Source organism: Camelina sativa, chromosome 18, assembly GCF_030686135.1.
Source record: "Camelina sativa cultivar CO46 ecotype springtype chromosome 18, ASM3068613v1".
In the NCBI taxonomy this organism is placed as follows: Eukaryota; Viridiplantae; Streptophyta; class Magnoliopsida; order Brassicales; family Brassicaceae; genus Camelina; species Camelina sativa.
In genome coordinates, this window is record NC_141897.1 from 13,966,024 (window position 1) to 13,990,564 (window position 24,541).

The 24,541-nt window shown below is 34.6% G+C and overlaps 7 protein-coding genes across 8 annotated transcripts; 2 read left to right on the forward strand and 5 right to left on the reverse strand.

Moving 5' to 3' along the window:
* Positions 1-1,227: 1,227 nt before the first annotated feature.
* Positions 1,228-1,425, forward strand: LOC147922893 (EMBRYO SURROUNDING FACTOR 1-like protein 11). The gene has a single exon (XM_087497828.1). It carries the CDS (start codon positions 1,228-1,230, stop codon positions 1,423-1,425), a length of 198 nt encoding a protein of 65 aa, XP_087353954.1.
* A 123-nt stretch (positions 1,426-1,548) lies between these two features.
* On the reverse strand, positions 1,549-4,819 carry LOC104761027 (uncharacterized). Its single transcript, XM_087497543.1, has 7 exons — positions 4,038-4,819; positions 3,437-3,604; positions 3,138-3,236; positions 2,749-2,868; positions 2,518-2,655; positions 2,076-2,408; positions 1,549-1,983 (listed from the first exon to the last, which is right to left on the reverse strand). Exons 1-7 carry the CDS (start codon positions 4,680-4,682, stop codon positions 1,756-1,758), a joined length of 1,731 nt encoding a protein of 576 aa, XP_087353669.1. The 5' UTR covers positions 4,683-4,819; the 3' UTR covers positions 1,549-1,755.
* Positions 4,820-8,364: 3,545 nt separating this feature from the next.
* On the reverse strand, positions 8,365-9,767 carry LOC104761028 (uncharacterized). Its single transcript, XM_010484046.3, has one exon. The coding sequence runs from the start codon at positions 9,765-9,767 to the stop codon at positions 9,483-9,485; it is 285 nt and encodes a 94-aa protein (XP_010482348.2). The 3' UTR covers positions 8,365-9,482.
* Positions 8,365-9,774, reverse strand: LOC147922894 (uncharacterized). The gene has a single exon (XM_087497612.1). It carries the CDS (start codon positions 9,460-9,462, stop codon positions 8,548-8,550), a length of 915 nt encoding a protein of 304 aa, XP_087353738.1. The 5' UTR covers positions 9,463-9,774; the 3' UTR covers positions 8,365-8,547.
* Positions 9,775-14,973: 5,199 nt separating this feature from the next.
* LOC104761030 (Adenylate kinase family protein) lies at positions 14,974-16,827 on the reverse strand. Its single transcript, XM_010484047.3, has 6 exons — positions 16,481-16,827; positions 16,063-16,208; positions 15,863-15,982; positions 15,611-15,778; positions 15,431-15,520; positions 14,974-15,346 (listed from the first exon to the last, which is right to left on the reverse strand). Exons 1-6 carry the CDS (start codon positions 16,602-16,604, stop codon positions 15,245-15,247), a joined length of 750 nt encoding a protein of 249 aa, XP_010482349.1. The 5' UTR covers positions 16,605-16,827; the 3' UTR covers positions 14,974-15,244.
* Positions 16,828-16,853: 26 nt separating this feature from the next.
* On the reverse strand, positions 16,854-19,666 carry LOC104761031 (argininosuccinate synthase, chloroplastic-like). Its single transcript, XM_010484048.3, has 9 exons — positions 19,438-19,666; positions 19,265-19,326; positions 19,115-19,175; positions 18,812-18,953; positions 18,494-18,542; positions 18,194-18,376; positions 18,011-18,085; positions 17,749-17,934; positions 16,854-17,659 (listed from the first exon to the last, which is right to left on the reverse strand). Exons 1-9 carry the CDS (start codon positions 19,520-19,522, stop codon positions 17,018-17,020), a joined length of 1,485 nt encoding a protein of 494 aa, XP_010482350.1. The 5' UTR covers positions 19,523-19,666; the 3' UTR covers positions 16,854-17,017.
* Positions 19,667-21,156: 1,490 nt separating this feature from the next.
* LOC104761032 (cycloeucalenol cycloisomerase) lies at positions 21,157-24,362 on the forward strand. Of its 2 annotated transcripts, none has more exons than XM_087497546.1 (8): positions 21,157-21,900; positions 22,002-22,138; positions 22,215-22,298; positions 22,590-22,631; positions 22,821-22,931; positions 23,044-23,235; positions 23,433-23,530; positions 23,671-24,362. In XM_087497546.1, exons 1-8 carry the CDS (start codon positions 21,888-21,890, stop codon positions 23,678-23,680), a joined length of 687 nt encoding a protein of 228 aa, XP_087353672.1. In that variant the 5' UTR covers positions 21,157-21,887; the 3' UTR covers positions 23,681-24,362. The 2 variants fall into 2 exon arrangements, with proteins under 2 accessions (XP_087353672.1, XP_010482351.1); XM_010484049.3 differs by having other exon boundaries at positions 21,725-21,900; positions 23,904-24,362.
* The last annotated feature ends 179 nt before the right edge of the window (positions 24,363-24,541 follow it).

Genomic DNA, 24,541 nt, shown 5'->3' on the forward strand with positions numbered 1-24,541 from the left:
TGAATAACATTCTAGTAATTAATTTTTTGTTAATAAGTCAACCGTCAAATGGTTGAGTTGTACGATAAATCAGCCTATTACGGTTGAGTTGTACGATAACTCAACCGTAACAGTTGCTCATAAGTCAGCCGTTTTTCATAACTCAACCAGTCGGAAAATGGTAATTCAGTCGTGTCGTAGTGATAACTCAGCCAAACTTTTGACAACTCAACCATCGGGTGAAAACTCAGCCGTAAGGAAGGCTGAGTTAGAGCATAACTCAACGAGATTTTAATAAGTCAGCCGTAAGGACGGTTGAGTTATAGCATAACTCAACCAGATTTTAATAAGTCAATCGTAACGCTTGGTTGAGTTATGCTATAAGTCAGCCGTCCGCTCTTACTCAAATGTTTTTTTCCATAACTCATCCGCAACATACCTATAACTCAACCACAACATTCATCTGTAACACGTTACAACTGAGTTATGGTTACACGTCAGCGATTTCTGACATGAGGTATGACGTGGCAATGACTTTTTTGTAATAACGTTTTTTCCGGTAACATAAAACAAGGGCACGCTGGGTATTTTGAAAATACCCGAAATATTCTAGCCGCCTTGGTCCAGTGGTAAAGGGAGAAAAGTCCCACCACCTGGGTTCGAGTAGCATTAGCCACGAAGGTTCGAATTTTAATATGGTTTCCTTCGGCCCCAAGAGATTAGTCTTTGGGCTTAGGAAGCCTTTAGGATCACTCCTGAGTTATCAAAAAAAAAATATTTTTTTTTTTTTGGATTATGGTAATATTACCTAATTTGGATAACATTTGAATAAATCACCCATATTTTATAAGGATGAAGAATGACAACTCTCAAAGTTCACATTACATGACTATATATATTAATTTCATCTTGCTAAGAACCCTAGTTACATGACATTTTATTGGGTTCGGGTTTGTATTTTCTTGTGGGCTCTAATTCGAATTATATAATAAACTCGTTTGAATTGGAATAGATTGGTCCTCCATTTAACTTCACATTGTTGTAATTTCAATTAACATGAAAGTTCCATTAATGTTTAACTTCATAATAAACGCGTTTGAATTGGAATAGATCGGTCCTCCATTTAACTTTCATTTTTTGTTCTTCATCAATGTATGTTATGTATACACATAGACTATCGTTAAACAAAAACAGATTTACCATTAATTTAAAAACAAAATGATTACTATTTTTTTTGTAGGTGAAAACATGGAGGAGGATCTTGAGGCAAGCAAAATAGTTGTACGTCTATCACCCTGCGCTCGAAAACGTTGCAGCTTTAGCTTATTCAAGAATTGTCATTGCTGCAGAGGGAAGTATAAGTATTGTTCAAAGAACATAAAAGTATGCGAGGCTGAGTGTCTAAGACTTAACCCGCCAGGGTCGCCACCTTCTCTACATATCTGAATTTTTTTTGCAGTTGTGAGCCAATGATATTGAAGTTCTAGTTTTTTTTGTTTTCCTAAACTAAAATAAAATCGATCAACTATTTTTGTTATAATTGAACTAATTAGAATCAGACAAGGCATATGAATAGGAAATAGAAATTGTGATTCAAAATAAAATATTGTAATAAATCTGTGCATACTTGCCGTTGCTTAACTAGTCGGGCGACTCAGACCTGACTGAATAAAGACACCATAAAGTTAACTATACAGAGACATGTTTTGACCCGTTGTGGTCCACAGGACGATTAAGAAAATAAAAACCTACAACTGCTTTTGCGGTCACGAAGCCTTAGATCAATGAGCGGCTACATAGCACAAGGCTTCCCGAACTTATTCTGTGCCTTAGCTTCCACGTCTCATTTAGAATATCGGAGCTGTTAGGTCGTTTCAGATACTCAGCTACATCGATCTTTAGTCTTCTTATGGGAGTCACAGGCTTCGTGGATGAGTAACATGGGCTCCAGCTTCCTCTGCTACTTATGGTACCAATGCTCGTTCCTTGCCCACTTGATGCATCCTATCAGCACATAATCATGTCAGAGAATATACAAACCAGAATCTCTAACCGGCGATAGTTTTAGACCCGTTAGTGGTACGGTAAGGTATTACCTGAGTTGGATCCGACTCCCAGACGAGAGTTTTTGTGTTTGGTGTGTGTGGCGACTTATTTAGGCATGCCAATGCTGCAGAAGTGTCGTCTGGAGCTTCCCATTGCAACCAAGGAAGCATGACACCATCCATTTCAACAGGTACACTCTTCAGAACAGTGGTACTTTGAGAGCTTTGTGATTTTATCATCCCAAAACTTGAACTACTTTCGCTCCTCTCATCCTCCAGCGATGAAAAGTCTGTGTCTTCTATGTTTAATATGAATTCGTCGATGAATTGCTCTGCTTCATCTGTCAAACACATGGACGTCCTCCTGCTCCGATCCTTGCTCCTCTGTAAGAAAAATATAGAAAGGATTTTTTAATCTTTTTATGAAAAGATCAAAATCTGGAAGAAGATTTTTTTAATCTTTTTATGCTGTTGTGAGGGTTGTAATACTCACCTTTCGCGTCCGCAACGGCTTTTCCTCAGCTTCAGAACTATTTTCTGTGAGTAATTCATTCAAGTTCATAGAGAGCTCTCTACCACGCTGCTCCTCCAGCATAATCTCAGCCAGCAAATCCCGTTTTCGCTCCTCAGACTGTCAATTCATAGGGAAAACAAAGCGTTCTATGTTTGATCACCAATTCCTTAATGGAATAAACTACCAAACATATGCACAAAGAAGTTGTACCTCTTGCAGTTTTGTTGCATAACCTTTCTTAAATGTGGAAGTTGTACGGTGATCCTCATGGGGTTTCTCCTGGGAACCATAATCAGAGTTCCCCAAAGATGACCTTTTCTTTGGTGTTGCCTGTATAAACATTGTTCATTAAGATAGGAAATGTATGCTTCTAAGGGAAGTAGGCAGTACATCAATTAACAATAGTAAAACAATGTTCAATGTCATCTTCTCTAATTAGTGATAAGTCATTCTAAATTCATATTCAGTCATATTCTCTCAGTTTAAAGCATCATCCAGAAAGATCAGCCCTTTTAGAGGACTGGACTGGTTTCAAGGAGAGAGTGGAAAGAAAATATATATGTATTAATATTATTAGTGTTGGGTGAACACCCACAAACCTTATTTTGGGCATATACTGTTCGAATTATCCTCTCAGTTTCATGCTTGCTTGACCTGGAATCCTTTCCTTCATCATCTGTGACTGCAGAAGAATGGCTCTGCACCATCCCGAACAAAAAGCATATAATATGTTCAGCATATGAAGTTAGACCAGATATATACATGTAACATACATCAAAAGATTAATTTAGGCAATTCAGCCTTTACAAAGAAGCATTCATCGCAAAACGCTGTTTAACATTAACAAAGGTAGAGTTTCTAAATTTCAAAAGTTAAACCAGAGTATAGTTAGACTTACAGAGTAGCCATCATGGTATTTGATTGGATTTTGACTACAAGACCTCCTGAGACTTTGTCTATTATCTGAAGAAGCAGATTTCTGTGACCCACTGTTTTGACTCTTTCCACCCATGTAGCTCTTCACATCCCTTGAACTGCTTGAATACTGAGCTTGATCTACATCACTCTGCAAATGTAACAAACAAATCACAATACATATCAACAAGTCAAATGCACACAACAATGAAAATGCTCACACGCTAATCCTACTAATTCAAGATGGTAAAGCCATAAGATCAATTTAGCCAATCTCATTGCAACTGTTTCTAGGACTCATAAAATTTGTTTAATTAAAGTGAAGATATGAAAATCAGAAAGGGTAAGAAATGAAAACCCCACCTTAAAACCAAATCAATCATGGTCCTGTTGCTACAAAGTTATCTCATAATTACAGCTAAAGTCGTTAATGGATTTGATAATTATATCTTCCAATTGTAACTAAAAAGGTAAAAAGTTCCTAATAGATATTGCATCACATCACAATCACACACGAAGGGCCCAGAGAAAACTATAGAAATAAGAAGAAACAAAGTAAGCCAATCACAAAAGTGTTATTATACCTCAGAATTCTCAATCCGGCGACGAACTACAGAAAGCGACCGTCGCCGCCGCGAATTCGCGTTATCACTAACTCCCCCAATTGAACTACCGCCGTTGTCGCCGTTAACCTTCCTCTCCCTCGGTTGTCTAGAAACGGACCTTCCCCGGCTCGAATTGCTGCTCACCGGATCTACCCTACCTGAACCCCCACGATTACTCGCCGGCTGTCTAGACAACGACCTCCGCCGTCTCGAGCTTTCAGTATCCGCATCCAACCTCCGTAAACCACCACCAGAACCAACAACCCTAGAAACAGACCGTCCCCTCCTCTGCGAATTCGACACCTCTCCTCCGCCTCCGCCGCCGGACTTTCTTAAACCAGATCGTCCTCTTTCTCCGCTACTAATCTCGCTCTCACCGGAAAACGATTCAAAAAACTCAACAGCTAAATCATCGAGACTAATTTCACCGAATCCAGAACCTCTCACGGTGTTCACAAACTTCCCTTTTCTCATCGGAGTCACTTCGATTTCAGGATCCGGCATGCGGTGAGAGAAACGGCTCAAGCTCCGGTGTCTCCTTGAAGCAGACGGTCTTCGTGTAGAGTAAGAAGAATCGTCGCCGCTCTCTGAGGATTTGGGTAGTGACGTCGTCGTTCTCTTCATCGTTGAATTGAAAGCTGAAGGAGACAGCTTCGACTCTACTGGAGAAGGAGGAGGAGGAGGAGCGGATGGTTCGACATTTTGAATTGTTGAGCTGTTTGAGGAAACTTTTTAAATAAAACATAGTAATTCGAATTTTTTAATTATATCAATTTAAATGCGGGATATTTGGGAGTAATCCAAAATTACTGACCATTTACTGCCTTAAATACCTGATTAACAAAAGGAACCAAAAAAAAAAAAATCTCAATTCTTACCAAATTTATTTGGATATCTTTACCGATTTATTTGAACACATATATATTTTCGATTTAACTTTTATTTTTACTTATACATTTGAATAGGTTTGTAAAGTTTGGTAAGAAATTTATAGAGGTAGAGAACCAACAGATATAATATTCTTTATTTTTTCGATTTTATGGGTCAACATTTTTTAGTCATTTTAACTCCCATCATAACATATTGTTTAATTTAGTTATATATATGACTCACTCTGGGTTATATTCATACAACTTCGGCTTAGCTTTAGTGATGATTTTACTGTAGTTAATCACTAATCATTTTCAATAACGCAAATCAGAAAACGAAATTGTAGAAATTACAGATTCTTTTGTGATTTCTCTTTGTTAGTTCATGAAAAAAAAATTTCATCTTTTTCATTTTGGAAAAAGTCTGTTTTTCATGTTGGTTGCAATTCTTTTGCAAGACTATTTTAGCTCAAAAATAAAGAGTCGTGTGTTGGCTCAACAAATTTATTTATCGCTTATAGTAGTTTAATTTTTACAATTCGCAGTTACGTTTGAGGAGTAAACATCCCACAAGGCCACAACATGTACATATTAATTAATTGAGTGTCAAAGTTGTCTTGTTAATACTCTTTTTAATTTTTCCACACCGTTACGCTTATGGCTTAGAATTAACAATTTCGTTTGCTAATATGGTTACGTAGAGGAGCCAATCATCTAAGAGTGAATATCCATTATAGAAAACACTAAATAGAAAGGTAAATAATATCCTTCGGTTATAAAATGTGGTTCGTTCCAAAGGTCCAATCCAATACCAATTTGATGTAACAAATGGTTCCAACTATTGAAGTGTTCACTCTATTATCTAACCTAGAATAGTAACTGCGCTCGCCGCGGGATTGTTTCTGTATTTTGTTTTTATTTTAATTATTTTTAAGATTATTTTTGTATGTTTTTTATAATAATAACAAAATAAAAAGTCAGTCCCTCTATTGATTGATTATCATTTCTCAATTTTTTTTACCTTAAAAAAAACTAATTTGTCAACATTAAACGAAAAAGATAATATTTATATATTAAAAAACTCTAGATCCCAAAAAGCTAAAACCATACTGAAATTTCATAATGAAATTTCCTGAAACAAAATTCGCCTCAAATCAAACCAAAAAATATTTCAATATCCACCTCTATCGCATATTCGTAATCACATCAAAGTTATACTTAATCAAAATTACGAGTAAATAAAAATGTTCGTGATGTAACATCAAAACTACGAGTAAATAAAAATGAAGAAAAGAGTTTGACCTATGGGTTCCTAGTTCAATCTCTTCATCAAAGAAACATCTTTATTATTCTTGCTCCATCGTGAAACTTTTCAAACAAAGATAAAAGTGTTCTTTACTCTTTTGGTATTTTAGTCTGCATTTTTAGTATTTGTAAAACTATAACATATCTTCTTCCAAAGGATAAGTCTTGCCTACAATCACAAGTTAACCTCTTACTCTTTATCTTCCGTTACAGCTTTTTCATTCTCAGCATTGTCTCCACTTGTCTTAACCTCTGACTTTGTATATTCTGTCACAACTTTTTGATCATCTTTTTTATCTCATTATCAATCTCCATTTTATTTGGTACAGACATATCCTCATCTTTCATAACTTCTTGTGTTTCCTTACCTCCATAATTCTCCTTCTCTTTTTTCCAGCCATAGCCTATGTTGGCTTTTCAAGAAAACAAGTGTTGTTTGCTGTCGGATATACAGTTCCCTTTGTATCTTCCCCCATATGTAAAGATAGTCCAGTAGATCCTTTCACCAAATACACTTGTTGTAATCAAAGCCGGTGGATGAAAAATAAGTTCAGAAGATTAGACTGCTGCAACAAATAGAAATTAATGTTCCGTATAAAGAAACTCAACATCTGCCGAACCAAATCCAGACCCAAGGAGTAGCAAAAAAGGAATTCAATCTTATAAAAATGCATTGACCTCACACTGGCATATATGCAACAACAAAAAACTAACTCCACAAAAACAAAATCCAGAAGTTGGCTAGTCAACAATAAAAGAAAATTAATTTAGATTTCATTTGTTATCCGTAATTATCTCTTATTCCCACTTGAGATCTGAAAAATGAAGAACTAAATGAAAATTTTGATTGGAGAATTCGAGATTACACAAAGAGTTTGAAAATCAAGCAAGTCATTTAAAAAACCAAATCTCAAATCTCAAAGGTTCATCATTTATCCCCACTTCAAATACATTCTGGAGAAGCAAAAATTATTTAGGTAAGCTGCTTCGTTAGCATTACCTCGAATTAAATCAAAATTTTACACTAATCAATTAAAGTCAATCTGAATCTGGAGAAAAAGGATTGAAGATTCACTTACCCATAATCGAAGAGGAGATATGTACATTAACGCATGCATCTCTACAGTTCTTCTTCTCCTTCCTCCCCACCCTCGTTATTGTTGTTTCTTCTATAAATTTAACTTGCAATACTGCAATATTGTAATTTGCAATATTCGACAACAACATCATATGAGAGCTGCCAATTACAAATCAATTAAAATCTAAATTACAAATCCAATTAGAAAAGAAGAAAAAATTGCAAACGACACTTAAAAGAAGTTTGTCGGAAACGAGGTTCATTTCTATGTAAACCCTCCTAGAAGCACCACAACCGATTAATTCCCCATTCCTACACCGAATCTACGACAGTTCTTCCTTTCTAGGAGCAGGAAGCAGGTGGCGGCTTTGTGGAGAAGCCGATATGGGAGCTACAAATACTTCAGTTAATCTTCCCGACGAATCCGCTAAGACCTTCGCCGCTACTACTATCGTTTTTGGCTAAAAAAAAATACAATACTAAAATTGGACGATATAAAGAAGAAGAAATTAATGTGTCCTTGGCAAAAAAAATATGAGTTGTATTAATTGTTATAATCTGATTGGTTACAGATTTTCTCTGATGTGTTAAAAAAAATGAGTTGTATTAATTGTTGAGTTGTATTAATTGTTATAATCTGATTGGTTACAGATTTTCTCTAATGTGTTAAAAAAAATGAGTTGTATTAATTGTTATAATTTGATTGATTATAGATTTTTTCTCATGTGTGCTGTAAGCACATGGTGATATTGTATTGATAACTAAGAAGAGGCCGCCCGTCAGGCGAAATTGTTATTTCTTAATGCATGCATTTTGTGTGAGTGAACATATATAGACTACTCACATTCACATAAGTACTAGTCCGATAAGCCTATAAAGCAGGAGCCAATTGATCTGTTATCTTTTATGACGGTGGAGAGACCCGCCCGTTGGGCTGGTTTGTTATTTTCATTACGCATGCATATTGTGTGATTAAACAGAGACACTCCTCACCTAAGTACTACTCCGATAAGCCTACAACGCAGGAGACAATTAAAGAAGAAACATACCCAAGTGGAGTAACCAAGAATTTATACAAACCCCAAAATAAAGAGAAACACTGCAAAACCGAAAGTAAAATCAAAATATCAAAAGCTACAAAACTGCGAAATATGTACAATCCTAAAACTTGTAAGTTCCAAAGATCTCTAATATGTCATCAATCTAACATCCAACGGCCAAAAACTCTTCCAACCCCTCACCGTCCGAGGCACAGTGCAGCATCAACATCAAGCCGCCACGCAAAGCCACCGTCACTCATCCTCCAAACATCACAGAACGAAGTGATCGAACTCACCTCCTTATCACGACACGTGTACTGCAATCTCATCCTACATGTGAACGTACGGTACGTTACCGAAGGTTTCTCCTTCATCACAAGCCACACACTCATCTTACTACCACACTGCTTCTCCTCCTGATCTTTCCCAACAACCAAATCCTTGTACGACCCGTTCGTCCAAATGACTCTCCCTAAGCCGTCAGATATAAAACCCGGACACGTGTCTCTCTCTAGTTTCATCCTCCTCTCCTCGTCCGTACACCCTAACTCAGCATACTCTCCCTCCTTCACCACCCATCTCTCCGTTACACCCTCCACCGTCAGCAACGACGAGTACACAACCGTCTCCGTCGTTAACTCCGTCTGATAACGTCTGATAGAGTTACCTCCGTCATTAAAACTCAGCCGCAACGCCGCCGCACCTAACTCCGGCGCCGCCTTAGTCTGCGACGGAGAAAAGTTTTTCTTCTCAGGAGTGTCCGGAAGAAGAGGCAGCGTCACGATCTCACCACCGACACCACCAGATCCGTTCTTCGTCTCTTCGTTTCTCCGTCTTTTGCTGTTACCGTTACTGTTAACAGATCCGCTACCGCTACTGCTAGTGTTATTCTCCTTTGAACATTTTCTCTTACCTCTCCGTGACTTCGACGAAACGTTAGTTAACGCCGATCCGTTTTTATCCGTCGGTGAAGACGGAGATCCACCGGAATCAGGTCTCGGTGCAATCGGACGGTACCGGAGCATAATCCGATCAACCTTCGACATATCATATCCACCACCACCACCACCACCACCGTACCTCGCGATACAACAACCTCCCCGAGAATTCATACTTTTTATATAGATATATTCTAACAAACCAGTTTAGTTTTTGGTTTTGTTGGAGAAAGGTGAAGCGTGTTGGTGTTTGGTATATAAAGAAACGATACTGTTACGTTCGACACGTTCGGAGAAAACTCTGCCACGTGCGAGACCAAACGATGAACAGCGCAACGACGTGATTGGACGAAAGAGTAGAGACGTGGCGTGATGTTTGGGTCCGACATGAGACTCGCGGTACGAGGGGGGAGTGACGGACCAATGGGAGAGCGAGGAGTGGGGGCTTTAAGGTGCGATGCGATTAAAGTTAGACACATAAGTCTGCGACTTTGGAGTTACGTGTAACTGAACGCGAGGGTTTTGGTTTTAAAGATGGCAGGACACATGGCGTAATCTTGTTTGCTCTTTTGTTGTACGTTTTTATTTTCTTTCTAAGTTTTAAGTTTGGTTTCTATTATTAGCATGTAGGATGGGGAAGATGATGACGCGTGGAGAGTAAGGTGGTGACACGAATCTCCTTTGGATGTGGATCGTGACATTTATTTCCAGAAGAAGATACTTTTACTTTTAGTATGCATATAATTGGTGGAATGTATAATTTTTTTAGTATTATAGCGTATTAGAAAATCCTAGAAAATATCTACTCAATCTTCAACGTTCGTGATTTCGCTAAGTTACAAAACTATAGAACCCACATGCAAGTTATATTTTCAGTATTTACGTGTGGCCGCCAATGAAAAATACGACGTAGGGTGAAAGTAAAAACAGTTATTACCACATTTAAACTTTCTATTCAATTATATAATGTATTTTTTTGTAATCATCTGTTAATTAAAATTTAGAATTTTAAATGTTATGGTGGTTGTACTTTTTTAATTATCTGTTAATTAAAATTCAAAATATGGATATAATAAATTAATAATTATTAAAATGTAATAGAAAAAATGAGGAATCGAATATGTATTGTGTCATACTCATATAAACGCATCGAATATGTTGTGGTTAAATAACAAAAGAGAAATATTGAGAAATATCCCTTTTATTGTATTTTTTTTCAAAATTTTCCTTTTCATCTATCTATCTTTTAAAAGTATTATTTAAATTTTAAAAATTTAGAAAGTTTTATAAAGTTTATAAGGTACTTATAGATAGTAACTATTACTTTGAGACTTGATTCAAATATTTATTAAATTTTCTAATGTTTAAAAAAGATATTTACAATGGTATATATTATTTTTTTACACATATATATATATATAGATATATTAGTTTGAGTATATTCTTATAAGATTACATGCATAATTTTTAAGAGATAAATTTTTTTTGTTATCATCCATGATAAGAGAAGACAAGTTGTGTCCAACCCATATATAGTAATATTATTTAAATTCTAATAATTATTATATCCACATTGTTCAATTTTACGTCTTTATATATTATAAAGATTAACTTTAAAGTTTGTAATTTTTTTTTTATAGTTTTGCAGTCATAACTCTGTAATTCATAATATACAGTTTATATTTAATTTTATGACTCTTTAATACTGAACAGTGATTAATTAATAGTAGCACTAGATAATTATATTCATTTTCATAATTTTAACACTATATTTAAATTTTAAAACAAGTTCACTGATACATATAGTAGAATATCTCTATAAATTATTTATAAAATATTATATACTGTATAATAATATCATTAATCAATTTTAATTTCAACAATATGTGTATTGTGTTTTTGAAAAAATTAAGTTATGTACCTTATTTTTTTTCACCATCTAAACTTTGCTTCACACTACTACTTATTTTACACTAATGCATATTATGTTTTTTTACACATTAAGTGCTCTTCCTATGCTCCACATGGCTTAGCACATTAGATGTTATGTACCCTGCTTCTTGATAATTAAGATTTACCGCAACTACATCTATATGACCTTTGCGCTTATGTTGTTGTGTTATTAGCGCATCTCCATATAGATTAAGATACGCTGATCCTACTATCACTCGAGCTTCTAGTTGGTTAATATTAATATTAATGATATTTGTTTTAATTCAAAACATCTTATAAAAAAATCGTAAGAGATAAAAAAACTTGATATCACCCACTATAATTCTATAGGAGAAGACAAGTTTTGGCCAATCCAAATATAATATATCTAAATTAAATTTTGATAATTATTATATCCACATTTTCATTTTTATGTAACAATGACTAACATAATTAGCACCAGATAATTTATTTTAATAAGTATTTAAATTAACTTTAATTTTTAAAATAACACTAACAAATATGATAAAATATCATTAATATTATCATTAATCAATTTTAATTTATAAAAAATATTAATGCCCCACAAAAAAACATATTTATTGTGTTTTTACCTTATAAAGTTTAATCATGTACCACATACTGTTTTTTCCACCATCTAAAATTGTTTCACACCGCTTGTTTTGTACTTACCATGCATATTATGTTATTTTTTTTCTTACAAACCACACTTAAATCACATTGTTCAATCAAATCTGCTTTTACTAAGCTACATATACATATTTGTTTCTTATATAATATATACCTTATCAAATCTGCTTTTACTAAGCTGCATATACATATTTGTTATTGTGGTTCTCAACACTTTCTGAAAAATTCTCTAAACACTGGTATGGCTCAAAAACTGTTTTACTAGTAGTTGAGAAGATATAACAGTCCAGATCGTCACAAAAATTTGGTTGGTAAAAAGTCCACAAATATGTTTCTTTGAACCAATTCTGGTAACCTTTCTAGCAAAAGAGTAACAACTTTCAAAGATATTTTATGTTAAAATAATTTGTGTGTGATATTACAAGCAATCTGGTTTTGTTATTAAATTATCCTTTTTTCTTTAAATAAGTTATAAAACTAACTAAATAAATAAATAATGTTTTTGGGGTTCTCAAACCTTATAATACCACTTCATACAATTTGAAATGTCATACTAAAACAGTTATTATAAATGAATTAGATAAGGGCCCGCACGATGTGCGAATTTACAAATTATTGAAAAAATAAATCCTAAACCTTAAACAGTGTTTTAAAAATATATAAAGAAAATTTATTTCTTAAAATAAATTTATAAATAATTTATGTTAGAGAATATTTGTATTTACCTTCATACACTTATTTATATATATATATATATATTAATATATTATAACAATTATTACAATAATTTAAAGCTAAATTATATCCCACTAAAACTTTCGCCAAATATTCATCATTACAAATATTATTATTGTCAAATTTCAATAACGTTTCACAACTTATTCACAAAATATTTTACATACAACAAATTCATCAAAGCAACATCTAATAAGTAACCACATACAATTTTACTCTATAATTTACCATTAAAATATGTTCTTACACCCAAAATTATGTTATTGTTAAAGTATGCTCTTTATCCCCATCTATAAAATGTCTTCTAAACAAATTAAACAAATTTTATTTTGCTTTACTTTCATTTTGACATAATTATAGTTCTTATAATTACTAAAATTGTTTTGTGACATAATTTCTTTAACCATGAAGTTTTTTTTACTCCAAAGATATTGGATGAACAACTGGTGAAAATTATCTACTCGATTACAATGATTTTATGACTAACCCAATAAAAGTTGAGAAATTAAAAGAAATTTAATAGAATATAATAAAATAAAATAAAAAATTGAAAATTATAATCATGATGGTATATATAAGTCTTAGATATTTCATATATACAAAATAGAAACTTTATCTACAATCCAAAACATGACATATGTCATAATCACCTTAAGGATCAACGACCTATTTACTCTTCAGAAGAATCCAATTATACCAAAACAACTTAAAGTTATGACCTCGTCTCAAATATTCTCGAATCATTAATTCTCAACTTATTTTTACCAGAATCAAAAGTTCTCATATATTTCTCCATATACCTTATTTAAACGGTTACGAACCTAATCCGATAGAAAATTACATAAATCCGGTTAGAAACCAATTTTAAAATGGTATACCGTTCCAACTTCCCAAATTTGAAACCGCTTCTCAAATACTCGATCAAGCAGCTCTTGTTTCAGTACCGGGATCATCAACATTATTTAGAAAAGAAAACTCTAAATTTTGACCAGAAACATCAACCACCGACTTATCTTCCAAACTTATAATGCTACTAATTGTAGAGTCACTTTTGGAACCTCCATCAGTGTCTACATCCTCAACTAAATTAGCGCGCATTATATACTTCGATTTCATTTCATTGCATATTATAGCTTCCATTAAAAAACCCGCACGAATCAAAGACCCACGCAATATATCGGCAAAATTATATCAGAAAAAAAAATCAATGAACAAAGCTTTCGGTCTTTCGATATAAACATGTAATGTTATGTAGATATAAAGTTATTTTCTTAATTAGCTGTTGACATAACTTATGTTTCAAAAACAATAATTCTTTTGACATAACTTATGTTATTTTTAAAAATTTATTGTTCACTAATATTTATTAATAATAATATACATGCTTAGTGAATTACTCTTTTGTTTATACATGTCAAAATCTTATTGAGAAAGCACATATAATATAAGTAGCATACAGTGGAAAATAGATTAGTTTTGTTAATTTTCTTTTTTGATTTAGAAATTTTTTTATAGATATAAACAAGTAAATTTTATTTAGATTTAATATTATTTTCTTAATTAGATGTTTTGAAAAATAATAATTTTGACACGTGTCAACATCTCATCAGTATACTTAACATACGTTATGATCATGTTAATTGCTAATTTGAAAACCCAACTTTATATAATAAGTTTTTTAATCTAATAAAAATATTAGTTCAGACTTCAATTCAAGTTTTCCTAAGACTGCCAATCGGTTTTTCATGATCTTCGTTTTCTTCGCATGTGCCTTCAGAAATCTTGTTGCAGTACTCAGTCGAAATTGGCTAACCATAGAGACATAATTTTTTTTTTTTTTTTTTTTTTTTGCAAACAAAGACATAAAATTTAATGTGTTAGGTTATCTATATTATTATTTTTACAGCATTTTTCACAAGAAGGCTTGAAGTTGGGCAATATTTACATCATATGCCATTGTAACTAAAACATTTAATAAAAAAAAATTAAAAAAAAAAAATAAATTAGGAAAATCGAGTATGAAAATATATATTTCCCTAAATATGTGAACAACATCAATTTTTATTTTCCTTTTTAATTACAAGTTTAAAATGTTTTAATGAAAAAAGAAACTATAATATCTTACCTTATTTAATTTCGATTTTCCATAATTGGTTTGGCATTATACATGAAAGCTTAACACATGAAAGCTTAACAGAAAAAAACACAAACTTGGTTTGTTTTTGTTAAGCTTTTGTCTAGTAAGTAGAAAACACACATCACAATACTTAATGGACCAGGGTTTTAGAAAAACAAAAACTGTAACTATGTATTGTGAGGCTGCATAATGGTTCCTGTGCTACTAGGTGTTTAGTAGAATAACTGAAATTTATTCAAAGTTTTAGTATTAATACCATATCATGAAGTTCATATCACATTCTAATGTTTTCAATGTTCCAACATATCTGTCATTTTTTTTTTCCTTTTCTCACCTGACATTGCCAGTCGCAAACAATAAACCTTAGTGAAACACTGCACAAAACTGCAGCAAATGTTGCTCTTAAGACAAAAGACATTCGGGATGGGAAACAAAAACCTCAGGAGAGTTATTTAAGAGAGAAAAAAAGAGAGATCTCAATTCTCAAACTCATTTCAGTTTTCATGTAGACACAACCTTCTTCACCACTTTCGTAACCTCTTCCGGGGCCTTCTCTGCTGGTATGTTAACCAGATTACCCTTCTTTGCGTAGTAGTCAATTACCTGCAACAACAACAACAACAACAACAATCAAAATCTCCAATACTCCTCCTCACTCAAGCTCAAATGCTTTAAGGGGAAACTTACCGGTTGTGTCTGCTTATGGAATGCATCTAGCCTTGACCTAAGAACATCTGCATTGTCATCTTTACGTTGAATCAATGGCTCTCCAGTAACCTGACAACAATCAAGTTGATACAGAGATCAATATTCACAGATCCGATTTGCTAGTCCAATATTAGGAATGAGATGAGATAGTTTCCTTACATCATCAACTCCGGGAACTTTAGGAGGAGCGAATTTAGTATGATAGCTTCTTCCACTCGAAGGGTGAATCCACCTTCCAGTAATTCTTTCTTCCAGAACAGAATCATCGATCGCAAAATTAAGCACCTTATCAATCTGAGCTCCCCTTCTGTTAAGCATCTCATCAAGCTACATGATTTTATAAAACAAGGTCAGAAGAACATTAACCAGAGCAGATACACAAAGGACCAAGCACAGAAAAGAATCAGAAACCTTCTGAGCTTGGGTCACGGTCCTAGGGAACCCATCAAGAATGAAACCTTTCTGACATTTGGGTCTGTTCATTGCTTCATCCATGATACCAACAACCAAGTCATCAGAAACAAGCTCTCCCTGGACATAAAGTTACGATTCAAAACTAAATACATGAAAGCTTAACAGAAACAAACCAAGTTTGTGTTTTTTTCTGTTACCTTGTCCATTGCCTCCTTGGCCTTAACACCAAGAGGGGACTTAGCAGCAACAGCAGCTCGAAGCATGTCACCGGTAGACAAATGGCACAAGCAAAACTCATCCTTTATGACCGGAGACTGTGTACCTTTTCCTGAACCAGGTGGACCTGCCAATGCAAACCATAGATAAGCCTAGAGCACAGACATGAAACAGGTAAATTCACATTCTTTGTTCATCTATCTTTGGGGTTAAACAAGAATCTGAGCTAAATTCACTATGATCATCAGATAAAGGATTAGCGATAGCAGCAAAAAAAATGCAAATTTTACATACTAGAACAGATAAAAATCGAAACTTTCACTACGCAATTCACATAGATCACACCACCGAAGTGACAATTGAGTGAAAACTTTCAGAGATCGAAAGTGATAAGTTTACCGATGAAGACGAGACGTTTGTCAGGCTTAGAAGCACATTTCATACGGCGAAGAAGCTCAGACATGAGATCAACGGTCTGAATGTCTTCCATATCTACAGAAGAAGCCGCACTACTCGTCGCCATGTTCGTTCGTCTCTTACAGAGGAATTAGATTTGGTCTGGTGGTGGGTTCTCTCTTTGAAGTGCGTGTATAGAGGATTCGATGCTTCCAATGTTTAGTCTACTCTTTTTACGATATTACCCTCCACTGTGCCAACAACTGCAAGGCCCTGCCCCTCGAGGCCTCGACCAACCCCCAGGGGTTGGTGATGATACACCCAACTTTGAAAACGAGTCTTTCTTCTACATCTATATCGCACATTTTTCATACAATTACATAAAAATCAATACTTTACCATTAAAAACAAAAGAAACCAATAGATTTTCTTGTATAGAGAAACCCTCAAGTCTGAATTCAAAAGCCTTGAAAAAAACTAAATAATCGCAAAAATGCAAAACACAAATCATCAACAAGACGAAGAGAATATAGAACACATTTAGATTCCCTTGTCAAGCATGGCTCTAACTCTCATAGGAAGACCATATAACCGAATGAATCCAGCTGCATCCGCTTGGTTGTAAATCTCACTCCCTTCAAACGATGATATATCCTGTCTATACAGACTAAACGGACTCTGTCGCGCCGTCACTGTCACACTCCCTTTGTACAGCTTCAATCTAACCGACCCTGTTGTCTTCTCCGTTATCTTCTCCATGAAGGCGTCCATTGATTCTCTCAATGGGTCAAACCATCTTCCCGCGTAAACCATCTCTGCATATTTGAGTGCTAACGAGTCTTTAACCTGAATTGTCTCTCTGTCCAATGTTAGTGATTCTAGTTCTTGGCAAGCTTTGAATAGAACTGTGCCTCCTGGTGTTTCATACACTCCACGAGATTTCATTCCAACTAGACGGTTCTCTACCATGTCAATGCGGCCTATTCCGTGTTTTCCGCCTATTTTGTTTAGTTCGGAGAGAAGTGTGGCTGGAGAGAGAGTCTTCCCGTTGAGAGAGACCGGGATCCCTGATTCTATCCCTATCTCGATGTACTCAGGCTCATCAGGAGCATCTTCAGGGTCTACACTTATCATGTACATATCTTTCTTTGGCTCATTTGCAGGATCTTCCAATATATCTCCCTTACAATCAAGAAGATATCGGATTTCAGAAAGCAGGACACAACTTTGTTATGAATTGAAAAATGTAAAAACCTGATTAGTGTTGTTACCTCATGACTGAGGTGCCACAGGTTCCTGTCTCGGCTGTAAATGGATTTCTTTGTCACGGGAACAGGAACGTTATGCTTCTTCGCATACTCGATAGCATCTTCTCTGCCTTGGATTTCCCATTCTCTCCATGGCGCCACAACTTTAAGTTCCGGGTTTAATGAGAAGAAGGTGAGTTCAAAGCGAACCTGAATTAAACATTAAAACCAATATAAGAAGCCTTAACAATGTAAAGGCTTTTAGCACAACATTTCCGCAGCTTACCTGGTCATTGCCTTTGCCAGTACACCCATGTGCAACCGCATCAGCTCCAACTTCGGCTGCTACATCAACCATAGCCTATATCATATAGAAGCTTTGTTATTCATTAAGAACACTAAAGATCTCGGAGGCTTAACTATGTGATTCCTTCATCTATCTGCAGGGACAATTTCTCAAAAATGGTACCTTTGCAATAACAGGACGCGCCATGGAGGTACCAAGCAAGTATTTTCGCTCATAGATGGCACCAGCTCGAAGACAAGGGAATATGTAATCTTTCACAAACTCTTCTGTTAGATCCTTAACGACCAACTGAGAAGCACCACTGGCCTTGGCCTTTTGTTCTAAACCCTCCAATTCTTTTAAGCCCTGCAGATAAAAAAACATTTAGAACAGGTAAAGAAGATACTAAACTACAGTACAAACATAAGAGAAAAAGGACACAAATTTTCAAGAGTCAAATAATTGGCACAGTTTGTGATGTACCTGACCAACATCTGCAGTAAAGCACACAACTTCACAGCCATAATTCTCCCTGAAAACATGGGAAATGCAAAGAGTCCAAAGTAAGCCCACAGATGTTAACGGATATGTAAACATCATGAAACAAAATTCATCGCTCAAAGCATCTAAAAACAGGGAAATCCACAGCCTAGAGCTAGCTACTGATACAAGGTTTTCAGATCTCTATCTTTATTACTTGACTAGTACAACACACAAAGTCACAAACCATAGCCAAGTCTTATAATTTTATTAAAGTAATTCATGTTAGAGCTCCAGAGAAAGAAAAGAAAAGAAGCATACTTGAGCCAAGGCACAATGACAGAAGTGTCTAAACCTCCACTGTAGGCTAGAACAACTTTGTTGAGTTTCCCACGAAGCCCAACACCCTTTGCATCAGTAACCACCACACCATTTCCATCACCAGATAGAACAGCTCGAATAGCTACAAATTAAAATAAAACTTACTGTTATATATCTTAGTGGCAACTGGCAACTATGTAGATACAAGATAATCTTTTTGATGATTCGAAAGTTACACACAGAGACAATACAATACTAATTTGCTAAAAGTGTTTCTAATTAATAGAGTAGAACTAAACTCACCTTGATTCTTGCAGCTGCGGGAAGCGGTGACTTGATTGCTAACAACGACATTGCGGTTAAGCTGCAGTTACCAAAATGAGCCATTTTTAACAAACATTTCAGAATTAGCAAAAGAGGATTTCAAACGCCATAGATAAAGAGGGTACGTACCTCTGGAGCTAGTGAAGTGGTTCTCGGGAAAGCTACATTCTGACATCTGAAGGGACCTGAAGCTGCGATAAACAATCAAATATTATTTTATCTATGGTTTGAAATTCTAGAATGGTATTAGTACACAAAGTCTTAAATCAAGAATAAATGTTTGAGAGCAGAGAGAGAGAGACCATAGGCATAGTGGGGAATACGGGAAGGGAGAGCAGAGGAGGAAGAAGGCTGAGGAAGAAGAGAGGTCGCAGTGATTTGAGCCATGAAATTAATTTAGTCTTTTGTCTCTTCTCTTGAGTGCAAAATGATGTTTAGAGAATGTCACAGACGCAGTGGTTGGTGGGGTTCTGGCCTTCTGGGAGAGGTTGACGTTTTGCCACTAGGGCTTTTGTCCACACTTGTACAATAGTAGGATATCATTTTCAACTTTTCATATATTTACATTTTACTCACAGAAATTCAAAATTACATTTACACATTCCAACTTTTACCCTTTTTCCATTTGGAGTATATCTATATTTTAACATTTTGAAATACATTTCCCAATCTACTCTTTTAGCTATAATAAATTACAAAGTTAATCTCTAAAATTTTTTATAAAATATAACTAAAATCTATCTTATCATTTTTGGAGTACATTTTTGTGTCACCCTCTCTTATCTTTGTATCCAAACAAGTCCCCGCTAAATTCTCTACAATTCTTACAACCAAACACATTATTTCCTTATTTGATAATATTAACTTCCTAAAATCTATCTACCTAATTTAAATCAATATGTTAGATTAAAATATAATTATTTTTTCACTTTTATTTAATTTTATATTTCATTATTTTAATTACTATTTAATACATAAAGTTTATAAATTTTTAACTTTTTTTCAGCATATGATGTGATTTGAATTTTTATAAACGGATATATATTTTTAAAATTGCCTTACTATATTTGTAACCAAACAAGTATATCCACATATAGAGTTCATAATACATTTTTGGAGTACAATAGGATGCCATCACTTTTTACCAACTTTGGGTCGGGTTTTTAACTAAAATTATAACCGATTCAATTATCCGAATACTCCTTAAGATTGCCGAATATTTTGGGCCCGTATTTAACTTGCGAATCAAGAGTTTGTACAAAACCCTACCTACAACCGCTAACAGTATATATATGCAATTCACCATCGACTACAAGGACCTCTAAACCATTTTACAGTATCATATCAACAAAATAATAGACTCGTGGTGTACCACAGGGTAAAATCTAGTATGGTTATAAAATCGCAAACAAAATCAGTTCATAAAATATCTCTATTAATTGATTCTTATTTACCTAAATTAATTTGGGGTTACATTTATATAATCTTTATATTTAACATAGCATTCCTAAATATATCTACAATAAATTTATGTTTGTCTTCAAAATTAAAATCTATCAATTTTTTTCTAAAAACATAAAGAAAAAAATCTAATATTCTACAAAATTTATTTCAGATTTAAATTAAAATCTCGACTTCAAAATATTATATTTAAGAAAATGAAACTGATTTTTTCTTCTACATTACCAAAAAAATATTCATAATTTTGATAATTAAATAAAACATAAGTTGTGTCACTTGGGTTAAATAAAAAAATACTATAAAATTAAATTGATAACCATGGGTTAAAATCCTAGTGTTTTGTTATAAAGTGTGTGAGAGTGCAACTTTCCCTTTAATTAATCAGAAAATAGACAAAATTAATCGTATATAAATGAATGATATTAGTTTAGTACATAATAGTATATAATTGAATTGGTATGTGTTTGAAGCAAATACAATATATTATTTTATCCAGGAGATAGATAGTATCCTTCTGTGCTATCCCCTATATCCTCGTAGTAGGGTTGAGGGCAGTGACCGGCTCAATGATCGTATACGCTCAATAGAATATGTACGCGCGGGCGAAAGAATCCTCCGCTTTCAGCCTAGCTGGATCCTCTTGAATCGTCTCTAGCTACACCTATAATGCAAGGAATAATAGACTTACATCACGATATCTTTTTCTTCCTCATTCTGATTTTGGTTTTCGTATTATGGATCTTGGTTCTTCCCTTTCTTTTATTAAAAATACTTTCTAATGGTACTTTAGAATAATAGGTCCGAGAATGCAAATAATAGGTCCTAACAACATTATTTTACATGATACCACGATATAGGTTATAAATAAATACTCCAATTATTTTACGATTTCACAACAACTTTTTTCTTTTCTTTTATTTTCTTTTTGCAATTAAGCCTCTTGTATTTACCAAAATTCATCTATTTTTTTTAACATATATATACCCAAAACAAAAAAAACAAAAAAAAATTGATGAGATGTAAAAGTATATAAAAAAAAAACTATAAAGTATCATCATTTGAAAAAACTGGATTTGGCTTACGGAGTATGATATAAAAGCCGGTGATGTCATAAATTAACGTTAAAATATATGAAGGGATCACAAAAGCGTGCAGCTGCCACGTGACCTTGATTCAGATCTTTTGGTGGGTCGCTCGTAGTACCCCATCATCATCATCATCATCATCATCTCTCTCTTCTCTCTCACACACACTCAAAAGTCAACATCGGAGCCAGCGAGCGAGAACGATTATGTCATCATCAGGTAACAAAAAAGAAAAATCTAACGCCGACGGATGTCTCTCTCTTCTCTTCTTCTGATTCGAATCTCTCTGGTAACCTTTTTCACCTGATTGATTGATATAGGAAGTTCATCACCGCCGCCGAGCTTGTGGCTGGCAGCGAATCCGAGTAAGAGATGGGGGGAACTCTTCTTCCTCTTCTACACTCCCTTCTGGCTCACTCTCTGTTTAGGGATCGTTGTTCCTTACAAGCTTTACGAGGTCTCTCTTCTTTAGTTTTGTGTTCAATCGCCATTTCTTTAAAGAGATCTGAAGATTTTGATTGCTTTGTGTATAGACATTCACGGAGTTGGAGTATCTGCTTCTGGCCTTGGTTTCAGCTGTTCCTGCTTTCCTCATACCAATGTTACTCATTGGAAAGGTTTCTCTACTTTTAACAACTCTGTCACCATTTCACCTTGGACTTGTGTTGATGCTACTTTTACCAGTATAGGTTGAAGATACCAGAACAGTGTTATTGTACTTGCTTGATTAAAAATTGCAGATATCTTATATGTTTAGCTGTGTTGACTTTGTTTACTTGTTGAGAACTTTGCTTTCACTGTGAGCTTTGCTTTCACTTGTCTATGGCCATAATCATCTACTTGAGTACAATTGAAAGGATACCTCTGTTCCTCTTCACTCAATATATATGCATTTTTTTCCTTCTCAGGCTGACAGAAGTTTATGCTGGAAGGACCGTTATTGGGTTAAGGCAAGCTTTTTTTTTTTCTTTTTCTTTCTTCTATGTGCAATATAGTTTCAAACTCTTTGTTGATTTAAATTTAAGTTTGAGATGATACTTTTGATTTTAGTTTGATCAAGGTTAGTGGTGAGAGTTTTCATTCTCATGATTCTTCATCTTGTAGTTGTATTGATTGGAACTTTAATTCCACTACCACAGGCAAATCTCTGGATTATTGTTTTCAGCTATGTGGGAAATTACTTTTGGACACACTATTTCTTTAAAGTTCTTGGAGCGTCCTATACGTTTCCATCATGGAAAATGAATAATGTAAGCACAACAATATTAAGTGGATTACTGTGTTCTGTCGAGTATTTTTCTTGTTTCCATGGGCTCATTGCAGGGTTTTTTTTGTGTGTGTGTGTGTGTCTGTGTTGAACAGGTGCCTCACACTACATTCTTCCTAACACATGTTTGCTTCCTCTTTTACCACGTTGCTTCGAACATGACTCTTAGAAGGCTACGACATTCCATTGCTGATTTACCAGATTCTCTGAAATGGTGTTTTGAGGCTGCATGGATACTGGCGCTTTCTTATTTCATTGCATACTTGGAGACTATTGCTATTGCAAATGTATGTTTTGATTTCTTCATCTCTGTGATAGTAACTATAAAAATTCCACAAGGCACCTTACTTTGTGTTTTATCAAATAGCATAAATTTCTTTTGAAATCTGCTTAAAGGCTATGTTTATCTAATTCATCATGCTAGAATCTTGTTTGGAAACTAATCACTTCCATTCATATGTTTGGTTGTTTTCAACGTGTCCAGTTTCCTTACTACGAGTTTGTGGACCGAAGTGCCATGTACAGAGTTGGATGTTTGTTCTATGCCATTTACTTCCTTGTGAGCTTCCCAATGTTCTTCAGGTAAAGAACAGCCTCAAGCCATAGTTTTCTTTATTACCGAGTAGTTTCTTTATTACGAATTTCCTGATCTTATAGAAACGGTGAATCTTTTCAGCATCATGACTTTTGCATATCAAAACTGAGGTTTGCATTATCTGTAGGGTATCATAAAGGAATTAGTGACTTATATGGAGAACCATGACCCTTCTTTCTTAACTGCCTTGAGAAATTCTTTCAACCATTGTGCCATCTCTGTGATATGTTTTCATCTCTCGACTTCTTGGCCTTTCATGATCTTTAATGTTATATATTGTCTTCCTAAGTTTCATCATTTTTCTTACTTAAATGTCTTTGTGTTTTCTTATGCATTCTATTAATTGGTGGGGGTTTGCAGGATGGATGAGAAATCAAGTAACGAATGGGATTTATCCCGAGTGGCTGTTGATGCTTTGGGTGCTGCTATGTTGGTAACAATCATTCTTGATTTATGGCGTCTCGTCTTGGGACCTATAGTTCCCTTACCAGAGGGACAAAAATGCCTAGAGTCTGGATTACCATGGTTCTCCAGTTGACAATTGAAAGATGGGCTGCTTCCACCAATTCCGGGAATAGCATTGGACTGAAAAGAGAAACCTGCGCAAGAGTGTCCGTGAACACTCAACGGAATCGGCAAGCAGTTAATGCGATTTTGGACATGTTTCTGAGGTTTTTCTTCTCCCAGATGACTGCTGTATTGTTGTTATTTTTCAGTTTCTCCTTATGGACTTGGCAATGAAATCTTTCAAGTTATCATTTACAGAACAGAATGAAAACTTTTTGCTGTGGAACTGAAATCGATGTATTGGTTTGTCCTCTTTAAGTTTGATAAAACGTAAAGGCCACAACACCATTTGAATGAACCAAAACTTCACATTAAATGGTTAAATCTCATCACATGAAGTATCTAAGGGCTTTAATACTTCTGAAACCTACTTCCTCATATCGTTTGTTCCATTGTTGAAGTACCCTTATGGGCAATGACTCATATGGTAC

What these genes read in the sequence shown, in the direction of transcription:
- LOC147922893 (XM_087497828.1), top strand. Translation starts at nt 1,228, where the DNA reads ATGGAGGAGGATCTTGAGGCAAGCAAAATAGTTGTACGTCTATCACCC.
- LOC104761027 (XM_087497543.1), bottom strand. Translation starts at nt 4,682, where the DNA reads ATGAAGAGAACGACGACGTCACTACCCAAATCCTCAGAGAGCGGCGAC. An exon ending in GCCGGATTGAGAATTCTGAG is followed by an intron (nt 3,605 to 4,037) that starts GTATAATAACAC and finishes TTACATTTGCAG; the next exon opens with AGTGATGTAGATCAAGCTCA. An exon ending in AATACCATGATGGCTACTCT is followed by an intron (nt 3,237 to 3,436) that starts GTAAGTCTAACT and finishes GGGATGGTGCAG; the next exon opens with AGCCATTCTTCTGCAGTCAC.
- LOC147922894 (XM_087497612.1), bottom strand. Translation starts at nt 9,462, where the DNA reads ATGAATTCTCGGGGAGGTTGTTGTATCGCGAGGTACGGTGGTGGTGGT.
- LOC104761028 (XM_010484046.3), bottom strand. Translation starts at nt 9,767, where the DNA reads ATGTGTCTAACTTTAATCGCATCGCACCTTAAAGCCCCCACTCCTCGC.
- LOC104761030 (XM_010484047.3), bottom strand. Translation starts at nt 16,604, where the DNA reads ATGGCGACGAGTAGTGCGGCTTCTTCTGTAGATATGGAAGACATTCAG. An exon ending in CAAACGTCTCGTCTTCATCG is followed by an intron (nt 16,209 to 16,480) that starts GTAAACTTATCA and finishes TTGCATTGGCAG; the next exon opens with GTCCACCTGGTTCAGGAAAA. An exon ending in CCGTGACCCAAGCTCAGAAG is followed by an intron (nt 15,779 to 15,862) that starts GTTTCTGATTCT and finishes AAAATCATGTAG; the next exon opens with CTTGATGAGATGCTTAACAG.
- LOC104761031 (XM_010484048.3), bottom strand. Translation starts at nt 19,522, where the DNA reads ATGGCTCAAATCACTGCGACCTCTCTTCTTCCTCAGCCTTCTTCCTCC. An exon ending in TTACTGCAGATGTTGGTCAG is followed by an intron (nt 18,377 to 18,493) that starts GTACATCACAAA and finishes TTTTATCTGCAG; the next exon opens with GGCTTAAAAGAATTGGAGGG. An exon ending in CGCGTCCTGTTATTGCAAAG is followed by an intron (nt 18,086 to 18,193) that starts GTACCATTTTTG and finishes TATATGATATAG; the next exon opens with GCTATGGTTGATGTAGCAGC.
- LOC104761032 (XM_010484049.3), top strand. An exon ending in CATCATGGAAAATGAATAAT is followed by an intron (nt 22,932 to 23,043) that starts GTAAGCACAACA and finishes TGTGTTGAACAG; the next exon opens with GTGCCTCACACTACATTCTT. An exon ending in AGACTATTGCTATTGCAAAT is followed by an intron (nt 23,236 to 23,432) that starts GTATGTTTTGAT and finishes CAACGTGTCCAG; the next exon opens with TTTCCTTACTACGAGTTTGT.